Consider the following 14,312-nt stretch of genomic DNA (forward strand, 5'->3'; position numbering starts at 1 on the left):
AAAATATGTTAAAGGCAGCTAGAGAGAAAGGCCAGGTCACCTCTAAAAAGAAGTTCAGACAACAATGAACCTTGCAGCAGAGATCCTTCAAGTCAAAAGAGATTAAGGGCCAATATTCAACTTTCTTAAAAAAAGAATTCTAATCCAGAAGTTCATATCCGGCCAATGTAAGCTTCAGAAGCAAAAAATAAATATGATCGTATTCAGATAAGCAAATGCTGAGGAAATCTGTTACCAGAAGACCTGCCTTAAAAGATCTTCTGAAGAAAGCCCTAAATAAGAAAAAGACTATAACCAATCACTACAAAAACACACTAAAGTACACAAACCACTGACACGATAAAGCCACCACATAAACAAATGTGCAAAATAGCCAGCTAAGATGATCATGACAGAATCAAATCCACACATATGAATACAAACCTTAAGAATGTACATGGGTTAAATGCCCAAATTAAAAAACAGAGTGGCAAATAAAGAACCAAGATCTAATGGTATACTGCAATTGAGATACCCATTTCAAATAAGCTCAAAATAAAGGGAAAAGTCTACCAAGCAAATAGAAAACATTAAAAATCAAGGATTGCAATCCTAGTTTCTGACAAAACAGACTTTAAATCAACAGATTTTTTTAAAAAGACAAAAAATGGCATTACATAATAGTAAAGGGCTATACATGCACCCAACACAAAAGCACCCAGATTATAAAGCAAGTTCTTAGAGACCCTCTAAGATGTTATTAAATGTTCTTCAATAGTCATTACCTTTATACTACATTTGTTCAGTAGTAAGTCTCTGATGTTGAACACAATATGACGACTTGTTAAAGGCTTTTCCACATTTTTAACACTTGCGGAGCTTCTCTCTAGTATGAATTCTGTCTAATGAGGTGTGAGAATCAGCTCAATACTTTGCCACACTCTTCACATTTGTAGGGTTTCTCACCAGGGTGAATTCTCTTATGATTAGTAAAGTCTGAGAGCCACGTAAAGGTTTTGCTGCACTCTTCACATTTGTAAGGTCTCTCTTCCATATGAATTATCTTGTGGTTAATAAGGATTGAGGAGCGGGTAAAGGCTTTGCCACATTCTTCACAGATGTAGGGTGTCTCTCCAGTATGAATTCTCTTATGTTTTCTAAGGGCCGAGATCCACGTAAAACCTTTTCCACATTCATTACATTTGTAGGGTTTGTCTCCAGTATGAATTATCTTATGTTTAGCAAGGTCTGAGAAGCACCTACAGCCTTTGTTACATTCTTCACATTTGTAGGGATTCTCTCCAGGGTGAATTCTCTTATGATTAGTCAGGTCTGAGAAACACTTAAAGGTTTTGCCACATTCTTTACATTTCTAAGGTCTCTCTTCCATATGAATTCTCTTGTGGCTAGTAAGGGTTGAGGAGCGGGTAAAGGCTTTGCCACATTCTTCACAAATGTAGGGTTTCTCTCCAGTATGAATTCTCTTGTGTTTACTAAGGGCCGAGATCCACGTAAAAGCTTTTCCACATTCATTACATTTGTAAGGTTTATCTCCAGTATGAATTACCTTATGTTTAGTAAGGTCTGAGAACCACCTAAAGGCTTTGTTACATTCTTCACATTTGTAGGGTTTCTCTCCAGTGTGAATTCTCTTATGACTAGTAAGTTCTGAGAAGCACTGATAGGCTTTGCCACATTCTTCGCACTTGTAGGTCTGTCTCCAGTATGACTTCTCTTGTGTTTAATAAGGCTTGAGGAGCAAGTAAAGGTTTTGCCACATTCTTCACATTTGTAGGGCTTCTCTCCAGTGTGAATTCTCTTATGATTAGTCAGGTCTGGGAACCATTTAAAGGTTTTGCCACATTCTTCACATTTGTAAGGTCTCACTTCCATATGAATTCTCTTGTGTTTAATAAGGTTTGAGGAACAGGTAAAGGTTTTGCCACATTCTTCACATTTGTAGGGTTTCTCTCCAGTGTGAATTCTCCTATGATTAGTTAGGTCTGAGAACCACTTAAAGGTTTTGCCACATTCTTCACATTTGTAAGGTCTCACTTCCATATGAATTCTCTTGTGGCTAATAAGGGTTGAGGAGTAGGTAAAGGCTTTGCCACATTCTTCACAAATGTAGGGTTTCTCTCCAGTATGAATTCTGTTATGTTGACTAAGAGCCGAGATCCACATAAAAGCTTTTCCACATTCATTACATTTGTAGGGTTTCTCTCCAGTATGAATTCTCTTATGTTTAGTAAGGTCTGAGCAACACCTAAATGCTTTGTGACATTCTTTACATTTGTAGGGTTTCTCTCCAGTATGAATTCTCTTATGTTTAGTAAGGTCTGAGCAACACCTAAAGGCTTTGTGACATTCTTCGCATTTGTAGGGTCTGTCTCCAGTATGATTTCTCTTGTGTTTAATAAGGGCTGAGGAACAGGTAAACGTTTTGCCACATTCTTCACATGTGTAGGGTTTCTTTCCAGTATAAACTCTATTATGTTCAGTAAGGTTTGAGAACTTTTTACAGGCTTTGCCAAACTCTTCACATTTGTAGCATTTATCTGCAGTACGAATTCTCTTCTGCAGGGTAAAATCTGACAACCTACAGTCTTTGCCACATTCTTTACATTTGTAGCATTTCTCTCTGCTAAAAATTTTCTTATGTTCAGTGAAGACTGAGCACAACCCAAAAGCTTTGCCACATTTATTACATTGACAGGTTTTGCTATGGGTAGTTGACAAACATTGATGAAGGCCATTATAACTGCTTTTCTGCCCCTTGCAATTACCCACACGTTGGTAGTCTTTCTTTAAACGTAAAGTATTAAGGTCACAGCTTCCAGATTTTCTCAGAATCATTTTTTGAAATAAATCGTTTATGTCACGCTCCGGCAATATCTCTGCAGTAAAATGAAAAGAGCCAGCTGGAAAAAAAAAAAAAAGAAACACAAAATTTCTCCCTCATCAGACTTAGGTGAATACACTTTACAAACATTTAATTATACAAAGCACATTAACAAGGTGACACAATAAAATACCACAGGCTCTACTTCCTTTATAGACATATAAGCTTAACAGAAATATACTGACCAAAATGCCTTTGTGAGAAGTGTAAGAACCAGTTAAGCATTTGCAGCACCTCAAGTGAGAAAAATGCCAAGAACCACATAGAGGTGTAATAAAAGTATTTCATATTTACCCACCACAGCCATTCTTCATCCCATGATGACTTTAAATATAGACTCCCAATTCCTGTCTTCCCCCTCCAAAAATAAATAAAACAGTGGTACATGTGTTCATGCTTCTGGCTTTCTGAGACCTTACCAAAGACTAATTTCTGTATTCCATGACAGTGTTGAAAATAAAGGTGGTATACTTTGACAGTTTCGGACAGCAGAGACACTTCAGTATCATAGACAGAGAATGGGTATAGCAAGTGACTACAGGCAGAAGATCAAAGAAGTAAAGAAATAGAAACCGGAACAGCATTGCAAACCACCTAGAACTCTCTACTCAACAATACTAGAACACACATTCTTCTCAAGTACATATGGCACATTCTCAGAAGAGACCATACAACACATAAAAGAAGTCTCCATAATTTTTTTTTTTTTTTTTTGAGACACAGTCTCTCTCTGTCGCCCAGGCTGGAGTGCAGTGATGCAATCCAACCTCCATCTCCAGGGTTCAGGCGATTCTCCTGCCTCAGCCTCCGGAGTAGCTAAGATTACAGGCGTGCCTCACCTGGCTAATTTTGTATGTTTACTAGAGATGGGGTTTCACCATGTTGGCCAGGCTAATCTTGAACTTCTGACCTTGGGTGATCCGCCCGCCTGGACTGCTCAAAATGCAGGGAGTACGGGTGTGAGCCATCACACCTGACCCTCGTAGTTTTTACAAGTAAGAATAAAACAATCATTGACTAATAACCAAAAAATAAAAAAGTAAATATACAAGTCATAAAATAGGAGTAATATTTTACACAGGCAAACACACACATAAATAATTAAAATGGCAATATATGTATGACTGATTCATATCTGACTTCTGTCCAAATATTGTTTTAATGTGTACAGAGTTGAATATTGGCATAAAAAATTATACATAAATAAAAACCAAAAGCACAATTAATTAATGTGACATAGCCAACTAAAACATGAGCCACTAAAATATAAAATAGTGAAACAAAATTTAACAAAAAAATTAACCAAAAAATATTGAATCAACATAGTGTACTACCAAAAAATAATTATTCTAGATAGCCATGCATTTTAAATGTGACTGCATATTTATAAAGAGCACATTTTTGTTCAATTTCAACTTTTCCTACATGTTCAGAGGCTACATGTCTAGGTCTGTTACACTGGTATATTATGTACTGCTAAGTTTTGGGATATTGCTACCACTACTCAGGTAGGTAGCACAGTACCCCACAGGTGGCTTTTCAGGCCTTGTCTCTTTCCTCCCTTCCTCCGCTAGCAGTCTCCAGCATCTTTTGTTTCCATCTTTATATCCATGTATACCCAATATTCAGCTCACACTTATAAGTAAGAACATGTAGTATTTGGCTTTCTGTTTTTGCATTAATTTACTTAAGATAATGGCTTTCAGCTGCATCAATGTTGCTACAAAGAGCATAATTTTTTTTGGCTGTGTACTATTTCATAGTGTATAGGTACCACATATTCTTTATCCAATCTACCACTGATAGGCAACTAGATTGATTTCATGTTGTTGCTATTGAAGACAACAAAGTTTGAATCACTAATCATTTGAATAATTAAAATGCTGATTTTAATTATTTATGTGTGTGTTTGCCTGTGTAAAATATTACTCCTATTTTATGACTTGTATATTTACTTTTTTATTTTTTGGTTATTAGTCAATGATTGTTTTATTCTTACTTGTAAAAACTACAAGGGTCAGGTGTGGTGGCTCACACCTGTATTCCCTGCATTTTGAGCAGTCCAGGCAGGTGGATCACCCAAGGTCAGTGAAAGCAATAACATTTTATAGAAAATGCATTATAATCATTTATAAAAAGCTTTGATGAGAAAAATATGATAAAATAGGCACTTAAATAATACTGGACATATTTATGATGTCATTAATATATAGCTGCTATTTTTGCACAAAATGTAAAGGCAATAAGGTGACCTTTGGAAGCAAAGCATTATATTACTAAATAATATTAACAATATAAATAGAGTACAATATGATATAAAATAAAATGAACAATTAGAAATAAATTTATACAATTGTGTAGATGAAGTTTGAGAAAAGTTGATGAAAATGCTGATAACATTTTGTATGCAGTAAACTTAAACATATAAATCAAAGATTTTAATATATGTGGTGTGCCTATTAATTATCTAATTCACTTTTTATATAACATATACATTTGAGCACATTAGCTCAGAACTTGTGAAATTACAGGCATAGTTGGTATACAGCAAATCAAAGAAAAAAATATACAGGACACAGCCCTAGTAATCTTCATAGCAAAGAAGATAAAATTTAAAAATAATAGTTATTAAGAGGTAACAATTTCGAGTTTATTATATGCTGGACAGTGTTCTAAGTAACCTATGGTATTAGTGTTTTTATGCATTCTGTGAGCTGAGTAGATCAAATCAACTATTCCACAGTAGAGGCATTTGTCATACAGCATTTAAATTTCTAAGCTTAGTTCCTACTAAAATAAAGATACTTTCAAAGTGAAATAGATGTTTAGATTTTCTTGTACTTAATCAGATGCTTTGTGCTCTGATAAAAGTTATCACTTTCATTTTCTGTATAATCAGTTGACTGGAAATTATAAAGCAGAAAACATATGACATCTGTCCCTGGCCTCTCTCAAATCGCTTGACCAAATCTCAATGTCTCCCCTACTCCTCTCACAGATGTCTAACATAAGGCACAAACAGATTTTTAAAAACAGCTTAACATAGTGGTCTCCAAAAATCTGCACAAATTTTCCAAATCCCTCAAAGCAACAGAAGAGCAGTTACATTATTTAGATCCTCACAGCATAAAAAGGAGTTTGTCTCTCACTGTGAATGCACCAGCAGATTAGTAAATAAACTGAAGATTTACAGAATTCAAAAGCCTAATAAGTATGCATCAAAAACTTTTCTTCCATGACAGTAAGAGGCTTTTCAAGAATTAGTTCCATTGGAGAATAGCTTCCCAATCCACATTTTAAACTCTTGTTTTCTCCTTCACCTTTGGACATTTCACATGTGTTATCTGCCAAATCAGAGTGTATGGCTATTCTTTCCACTCTTTTCACACTCCAGTAATATTTTCTATGCTGCAGAAGGTAACCAGGTCTAGCTTAAAGACTTTCCAACACAACCTTTCTTTCCCTCAACACCAATTGGGCTAAGTGAAGCACAATCAACTCCCAGTACTACTACCCTCAGGAGAGATCTAGAACAGTGAGTCTGTTTAAAGTTATGAAATTATAGGAGACTGTCCAATTAATAGAGTCTGTCTCCCTTAATATGAAAATGATGGAGTAATGAGAATTATAGTTTGTATGTGCTAGAAGAAAGGTGAATGCTTGTTACAATACTAGAGGAACTGCAATGCCACAGTCAACTAGGGAAGCAAAAGATTATAGAATCTGAAAACAAAATGAGGAAAAATCTCTTTATCTTAGAAATTACACACAAAAATCCAAAGACAACTGAGAACATGTTTGTGAAGCACTGAAAATCTATAGCCTGGCCCATTGCTATAGCCAGTCTTTAAGCGAGTCTTTAAATATTAGATTAGATGGCTGTTTTTAAGTTTCCAAATTTCAAAAAAGGATGACATGACATAAAAAAGAGAAAACATACCCCACTTAAACAAATACATTTCCAAAATTAAATCCTTAAGAAAATCTTTGCATTATCTGACAAAGATGTCAAAATAATGATACTAAGTATGCTCAATAACTCAAAAATAGAAGAAAAGAACCCAGTAGAAATTGTGGAACAGAAAAATAATTGTTGAAAAATTTTGTAGAGTCACAATAGAATAATTGACCAGAAAACAAAAATCAGAAAACTAAAGACATGTTATTTATAAATATTGAGTCACGAAAAAAAAAACCACAAAAAAAAATTGAAAAACATCAACATGGAATATGTAACTTATTAGATACCATTAAGGAGACCAATATATTCATGAAAGCAGTCTTTGAAGAAGAATGCAGGGGAAAAGTCATAGAGAGGTTATTTGAAGAAAAAAGGGCCTAAGAACTTCCCAAATTTCAAGGTGATGAAAAAAAAAATGCTACCAATCAAGGATACTTAATCTGGGAGAAATTTACTTTAAAAAGTAAGAAAAAAATAAAGACTTTCTAATATGAACAAAAGGTAAGGGTGTTCATTACCCCTAGAACAGTCTTATAAGAAAGAGACAGACTTGGTGGTTCACACCTGTAATCCTAGCAACTTTGTAGGCTGAGGCAGAAGAAGAATCATTTTAGGCCAGGAGTTTGAGACCAGCATGGGTGATATGGTGGGACCCCTTATGAAAGAAGAGACCTTTATCATAATTTTGTTTTTCAGGGAGAGGGTTTTAAAACCTGCTAGAGCTAAAGATTGATTGGAGTCATTTTGAAAAGGCAGGCCCTCATTCAGGTGGCAAATTTGAAAACCCTTGGTCTTGGCTACAGATCAAGAAATGGTTCACCTATTTTGACCCACTTAAAATTCTACAGTGACTCTATAACTATCTCCAGCTCCTTCCAGCCATAGTCAAGGAGTGGTTCTGCACATCCAGAGACCCAAAGAAAGATGCCTATTTGTGGTTACAGCAGTAGGTCTGCAGACCTTGGCCCTTACTGTGCTCTCTGAAACAGTTCAGTGACTCAGTTTCAGCACCGATAGTCACAGTTCATGGCCAGTTCTGCCAATCTAGGTACCCAGAGAGTGACCTGAGGAAATCCTGCCACATAGTAAGAAACACACATCAGGCACACCATATGCCAAACCTACTGCAGAACACTGCCCTAGTGCTAGCCTTACAGATCAAAGTCCTAAAGGCAATTCAATCTGCCAAGAAATAAGACAGGATTAACAACTATCCAGTCTCCTGGTAACAAACCCACTAAAGGCAAACTCCACAACAGACCAAGAAGCAGCCATGCAACCCACGTATAACCCCTCTCCACTGCATACCCAAAAAGATTCTATCAGCTAATTGACCCAAGAGAAGATTTGTACCTGCTGAAATCAGTCTATAAAATTGGAAAATTTAGATTCAATAAATCCCCTATTAAAATTTTAGTACAATTTTTCAAAGTAATAGAAAATTCAATCTTAAAATTTATATGGAATTACAAGAAACTTTAAATAGCCAAAGCAGTTTTGAGAATTAAAAACAAAGCTAGGGGCATTATACTTTCTAATTTTAAACTACATTTGAAGGCTACTGTAATAAAAACAGGATGCTCTGTGGATAAAAATGCACACCGATATCAGTGGAGCAGAATGGAGAGCCCAGAAACAAATCCATCCATGTAAGATCAACTCATCTGACACTGAGCCACTGAGAATACACAATGCAGAAAGTACAGTCTCTTCCACACTTGGGGCTGGGAAAAGGGAATACCCACAAGTAAAAGAATAAAATTAGACCACTTTTCTTACACTGTATTTAAAAATTAACTAAATATAAAATAAGGACTCTAATGTATGACAAAATTCTTAATAATCTTAAAAGAAAACATTTTAAAACCTTAATATTGGTTTTGAAAATGAATTTTGGGATACAACAGCAAAAGTACAGCAATAAAAGCAAACATAAACAAATTAAACTGCATCAAACTAAAACGCTTCTGCATAACCAAAGAAAAATAGAATAAGAAAACCATATCTGATAAGTGGTTAGTATCAAAAACACATAAGAAACATAAGAAACTCATATAAATAAAAGGCAACTGTAATAATAATAACAGTAATAATAACAAGATTTAAAAATAAGCCAAGGACTAAATAAATGTTAATTAATGAAAACATATAGTTGGGCAACAGGTATGTAGAAAGGTGCTCAATGTCACCAATATGGCAGATGCAAATTAAATTCATGGTGAGATATTACTTTATACCTGTTAGGATTGCTAACATCAAAAAGAAGATTTATAACAAGTGTTGACAAGAATATATTAAAGAAAAAAAATGATGTACATTCTTGGTGATGTGTAATTTCTTAGAGACATTATGAAAATCAGTATGAAGGTTCTTTAAAAAAATTTTTAATAGTACTATTGTACAATTTAGCTATCTCATTTCTGCATATACAATAAATTTACTATCTCAAAGAAATACCTGCACCTCCATGTTCATTGAAGCATTTTTCACAATTGTCAAGATACAAAAGCAATCTAAAGTGTTTGTGGAAACTGACCGCACACAAAAAAAAACATGGCATATATACAAAATAGAATATTATTTAGCCATAAAAAATAATAAAAGCCTGCCATTTCTACAACATGGATGGACCTAGATGACGTTATGCTGAGTGAAACATCACAGAAACAGACAAATACTGTATGATCTCACCTCTATGGAGAATATAATAAGGTTGGACTCCTAGAAGAAGAGAGTATAGAGGTGAGTGCTAGGCCCTAGAGGTGGGGAAAGTGGGATATGTTGTTCAAATGGTACAAATTTTCAGTGAAAAGACAAATAAGTTATGGTAACCTAAGGTACAGCTTTATGATTATAGAAAGTAATACTGTTAGGTATGCTGAATATTTGCTGAGAGATCTTAATTGTTCTCACTACAAAAAAGGTAAGTATGCAAGGTTATAAATTTGTTTGTTCATTAATTTGATTGTATTAATCATTTCATTACATATACAGACATAAAATCAATACATTATATATAATATATAGGTATTCAATTATTATTTGTGAAAAAAATTGACATTACTGGTATTATATATGTGTCTATCATACATATTCATATATACATGTGTTTATATATACATACATATGAATGACACAGTCACAGTAAGCTTTATACTAAATAAAATCACAAAATGATGTCATTTAAAATAAAGATTGAGAGTTTAATATGTACTCAGCAATGTTGCAAGCTCCCCGATGACATAGTATATTTAATAAATGTATGAAGTAGATACACTGAACTATATTACAGTTGAGGAATTTGGCCACATTTGCCAACATTTGTTTATATGAAAAGAATAACATTTGAAGTAATACTATTTTAGAGTTTGTTTCATTTAGGGAGATGCTTAGTGTTTTGATATAATTACTGAGTATAAATTTCTGTAAAATCACATTTGAAGCCTCCATAGAATAGAAAATTATAAACCAGGAAGCACACATCTTTTTGTGGTGTTCCTGGGATTTCTGATCCAAATTGCAATATCACCAAAACTTCTACATTTAGACATTATCCAAAAACAGAACTTAAAAAAATGGTTTAATATAGTTTCTCAAAAATAGATACTGCTGTTTCCCCCAAGCAATGGAAAAGCAGTCAAATCACACATTTTCTTTTAAGCCATGAAAAAGACTTTATCACTGTAAACTCAAAAAACACACAAACACCAAAAAAAACAACAACAGCAGCAACAACAACACACATTACTGAAGGGGATGTACGCTGCTTAGAAAATTCACAAGAATGGGACAAAAAATTCCCCTATGTTAAAGCAAGAGAAAGAAATGAAGGCTTCTCAGAAACAATTTCCACTGGAGCAGAGCTTCTGGAAGCATGTTTAAAGGTCTGGCTTCCTCCTTGACATTGGGATCCGTCACTTGTGTCATTTGCTTCATTCACTCCCACCTACCTGGGTGTTTGGCTACTGTCTTCTGTCTCTTCACATTCCAGGGCTCTTTTCTTTGCTCCAGATAGGTAATCAAGTGTGGCTTAAAGATAGCAAGACCTGTTTTATTAGAAAAAAATAACATGACTCTTGCTAGGATAATCTGATTACCAATCTAGTACTATGCTCAGTAGAGAAGAGAGAACATTATAGAAGACTCTAGAAAATTAATTCTAATCTACTGTTTCGTAACAGAAACTTCAGAATATTTAGAAAGTAAATTTGTGGGTTATTAGCTCTATTACCCAGTAATATTGAATCAAAAATCAGTTGTGAAAATTGCATTTTTAGGTGTGGGTAACAATATTTTATGCTATTAAATTTCTGATATTACCATAATTTATACCGAAATATACAGATGAGCTCAAAAAAGGGAAAGATTAATGTTAAGATGGAACATCTTAAAGATTATATTTACTACCTAAACAGATACCCAATTTTTTCTTTTTGAAGCAGGATTCTGAAACTCATTTATGCAAAGCAGAACTTCAAAAAAAAAAAACAGGAGGAAATAAAATATTTAATGTAGAATATGAGTTGTATATTGAAGTTATTCTCACCCAAGGAGAACAGGTTTCCGTAGTTCTCTAACATCACATCCCTGTACAAATGCTGCTGAGCAGAGTCCAGGCATTCCCACTCTTCTGGGGAGAATTCTATGGCCACATCCCTGAATGTCAACACTCCCTGAAAAACAAAACATATTTACCAAGTGACCAAAGAAATAATTCTTGATTTGACATCAGGTAAAATGACAGTAAAGAGAGCTGGTTCTGACTTATACGAGTTACTGGAGTTATCCAATAGGATACTTTCTGGCACAGAAATATTCTCTAATGTATTTTTAACTCTGAGAAAAGATGGCATAAGATCACGAAACCAGTGTATGTGCAATACTTTTCTTGATGATACAGTATAAAATGAAGGACATTAACACAGGCATGTACACTACTTAATGCTATATTTACATAATACAAGATGAGCTGTCTATACTTCCCATATGGAAGCTTCATGGCGAGTTAAAAGCATACTTCTCAAATCTTACTGTGTATAGCAATAAACAGGAGATCTTGTTAAAATGCAGATTTTGACCCTGAAGATCTAGGGTAAAGCTTGAGTTTTTGAATTGATAAGAAGTTTGCCAGTGGTATCATTGCTTCTGGCCCAAGGAGAATATTTTGTCAAAAATTCAGTAAGTGTCACAGCCTAGGTTTTTGGTTTATTTGACCAGTAAAGAAAGATGAGAGCCTTCATTTTCCATAGGAAGCTATATGGAAAGAGAAGGTAAGAAGAAGAGCTGTCAGATTAAATGTGGCTTAATCTTGTTTTTGCACATCACTTGATAAAACTACTCAAGATACCTATTAAAAATAAAGAGTACAATAATTAACTCTAGAGTGAAAAAATATCTGTCAGAGAGCATTTTTACCAAGTAAATAAATGAAGATCAACTATATTAAAAGAAATTTGTATCTGGTGCTGATTAACAAAGGATACGACACTACTGTGCTATGATTAACATTAACACAATAAAGGATCAACTTAATCTGAGTCTAGTCATGAGGAAACATCAGTTTTAAGCAAAATTTAAGTTACAAATATCTCCCATGTTCTGTAATCTCTAATGGTGTATATAAATAAGTCTTTCTCTTTTTTGGTTAAACTTTTTTTCAAAAAGCTTTAAGTTCTGGGATACATGTGCAGAACACGTGGGTTTGTTACATAGGTATACATGTGTCAAGGTGGTTTGCTGCACCTATCAACCTGTCATCGAGGTTTTAAGCTCCACATGTGTTAGGTATTTGTCCTAATGTTCTCCCGCCCCTTGCCCCCAGTCCCCTGACAGGTCTCAGTGTGAGATGTTCCCCTTCCTGTGTCCACGTGTTCTCACTGTTCTACTCCCACTTATGAGTGAGAACATGTGGTGTTTGGTTTTCTGTTCCTGTGTTAGTTTGCTGAGAATGATGGTTTCCAGCTTCATCCATATCCCAGCAAAGAACATGAACTCGTTCTTTTTTATGGCTGCATAGTATTCCATGGTGTTTATGTGCCACATTTTCTTTATCCAGTCTATCACTGATGGGCATTTGGGTTGGTTCCATGTCTTTGCTATTGTAAATGGTGCTGCAATAAACATACATGTGCATGTGCCTTTATAGTAGAATAATTTATAATCCTTTGGTTACAAACCCAGTAATGGGATTGCTGGGTCAATATTTCTGGTTCTATATCCTTGAGGAATCGCCACACTGTCCTCCACAATGGTTGAACTAATTTACACTCCCAGGAACGGTGTAAAAGTGTTCCTATTTCTCCACATCCTCACCATCATGTTTCCTGACATTTTAATAATCACCATTCTAACTGACATGAGATACTATCTCATTGTGGTTTTGATTTGCATTTCTCTAATGACCAGTGATGAGTTTTTTTTCATGTTTGTTGGCTGCATAAATGTCTTCTTTTGAAAAGTGACTGTTTGTATTCTTTGCCCACTTTTTGATGGGGCTGTTTTCTTCCGGTAAATTTAAGTTCCTTGTAGATTCCCTTTGTCAGATGGATAGATTGCAAAATTTTTCTCCCATTCTGTAGGTTGCCTGTTCACTCTGAGTATAGTTTCTTTTGCAGTGCAGAAGCTCTTTAGTTTAATTAGATCCCATTTGTCAATTTTGGCTTTTGTTGTTATTGCTTTTGGTGCTTTAGTCATGAAGCCTTTGCCCACGCCTAGGTCCTGAAGAGTACTGCCTCAGTTTTCTTCCAGGGTTTTTATGGTTTTAGGTTTTACCTTTAAGTCTTTAATCCATTTTGATTTAATTTTTGTATAAGGTACAAGAAAGGGGTCCAATTTGTGTTTTCTGCATATGGCGAGACAGTTTTCCCAGCACCATTTATTACCTAGGGAATCCTTTCCTCATTGCTTGTTTTTGTCAGGTTTATTGAAGATCAGTTGGTTGTAGATGTGTGGTATTATTTCTGAGGCCTCTGTTCTGTTCCATTGATCTATATATCTGTTTTGGTACCAGTACCATGCTGTTTTGGTTACTGTAGCCTTGTAGTATAGTTTGAAGTCAGGTAGCATGATGCCTCCAGCTCTGTTCTTTTTGCTTAGGATTGTGTTGGCTATATGGGCTTTTTGGTTCCATATAAAATTTAAAGTAGTTTTTTCTAATTCTGCAAAGAAAGTTAATGGTAGCTTGATGGGAATAGCATTGAATCTATAAATTACTTTGGACAGTATGGCCATTTTCATCATACTGATTCTTCCTATCCAGGAGCATGGATTTTTTTTTCCATTTGTTTGTGTCCTCTCTTATTTCCTTGCTTTAGCATCCTAGAGAGGAAGTCTCTTCTAATTATTTTTTATTCAGAACTTTCTGAGTTATCCTAGGCAATAAAGACCATTCTCATTAAATGTGCATTTTTATAAGCAGTTTTGCATAGATTTAATGGAAGCTAAACAGTACATGGTCTCCTTCTTCAGTGA

The 14,312-nt window shown here is 34.8% G+C and overlaps 1 protein-coding gene across 1 annotated transcript in view; it reads right to left on the minus strand.

Annotated features, from left to right (window-relative positions):
* Positions 1 to 1,408: 1,408 nt before the first annotated feature.
* ZNF727 (zinc finger protein 727) overlaps positions 1,409 to 14,312 on the minus strand; it is a 35,391-nt gene continuing 22,487 nt past the window's right edge. Inside the window, exons 2-4 of the mRNA XM_030797562.1 lie at positions 11,389 to 11,515; positions 10,793 to 10,888; positions 1,409 to 2,900 (exon numbers count right to left, since the gene is read on the minus strand). Of these exons, the coding sequence (XP_030653422.1) occupies positions 1,543 to 2,900; positions 10,793 to 10,888; positions 11,389 to 11,515 (1,581 nt within the window). The 3' untranslated portion in view covers positions 1,409 to 1,542. The remainder of the gene's footprint in view (positions 2,901 to 10,792; positions 10,889 to 11,388; positions 11,516 to 14,312) is intronic.

This window comes from Nomascus leucogenys, chromosome 17, assembly GCF_006542625.1.
Source record: "Nomascus leucogenys isolate Asia chromosome 17, Asia_NLE_v1, whole genome shotgun sequence".
Lineage (NCBI taxonomy): Eukaryota > Metazoa > Chordata > Mammalia > Primates > Hylobatidae > Nomascus > Nomascus leucogenys.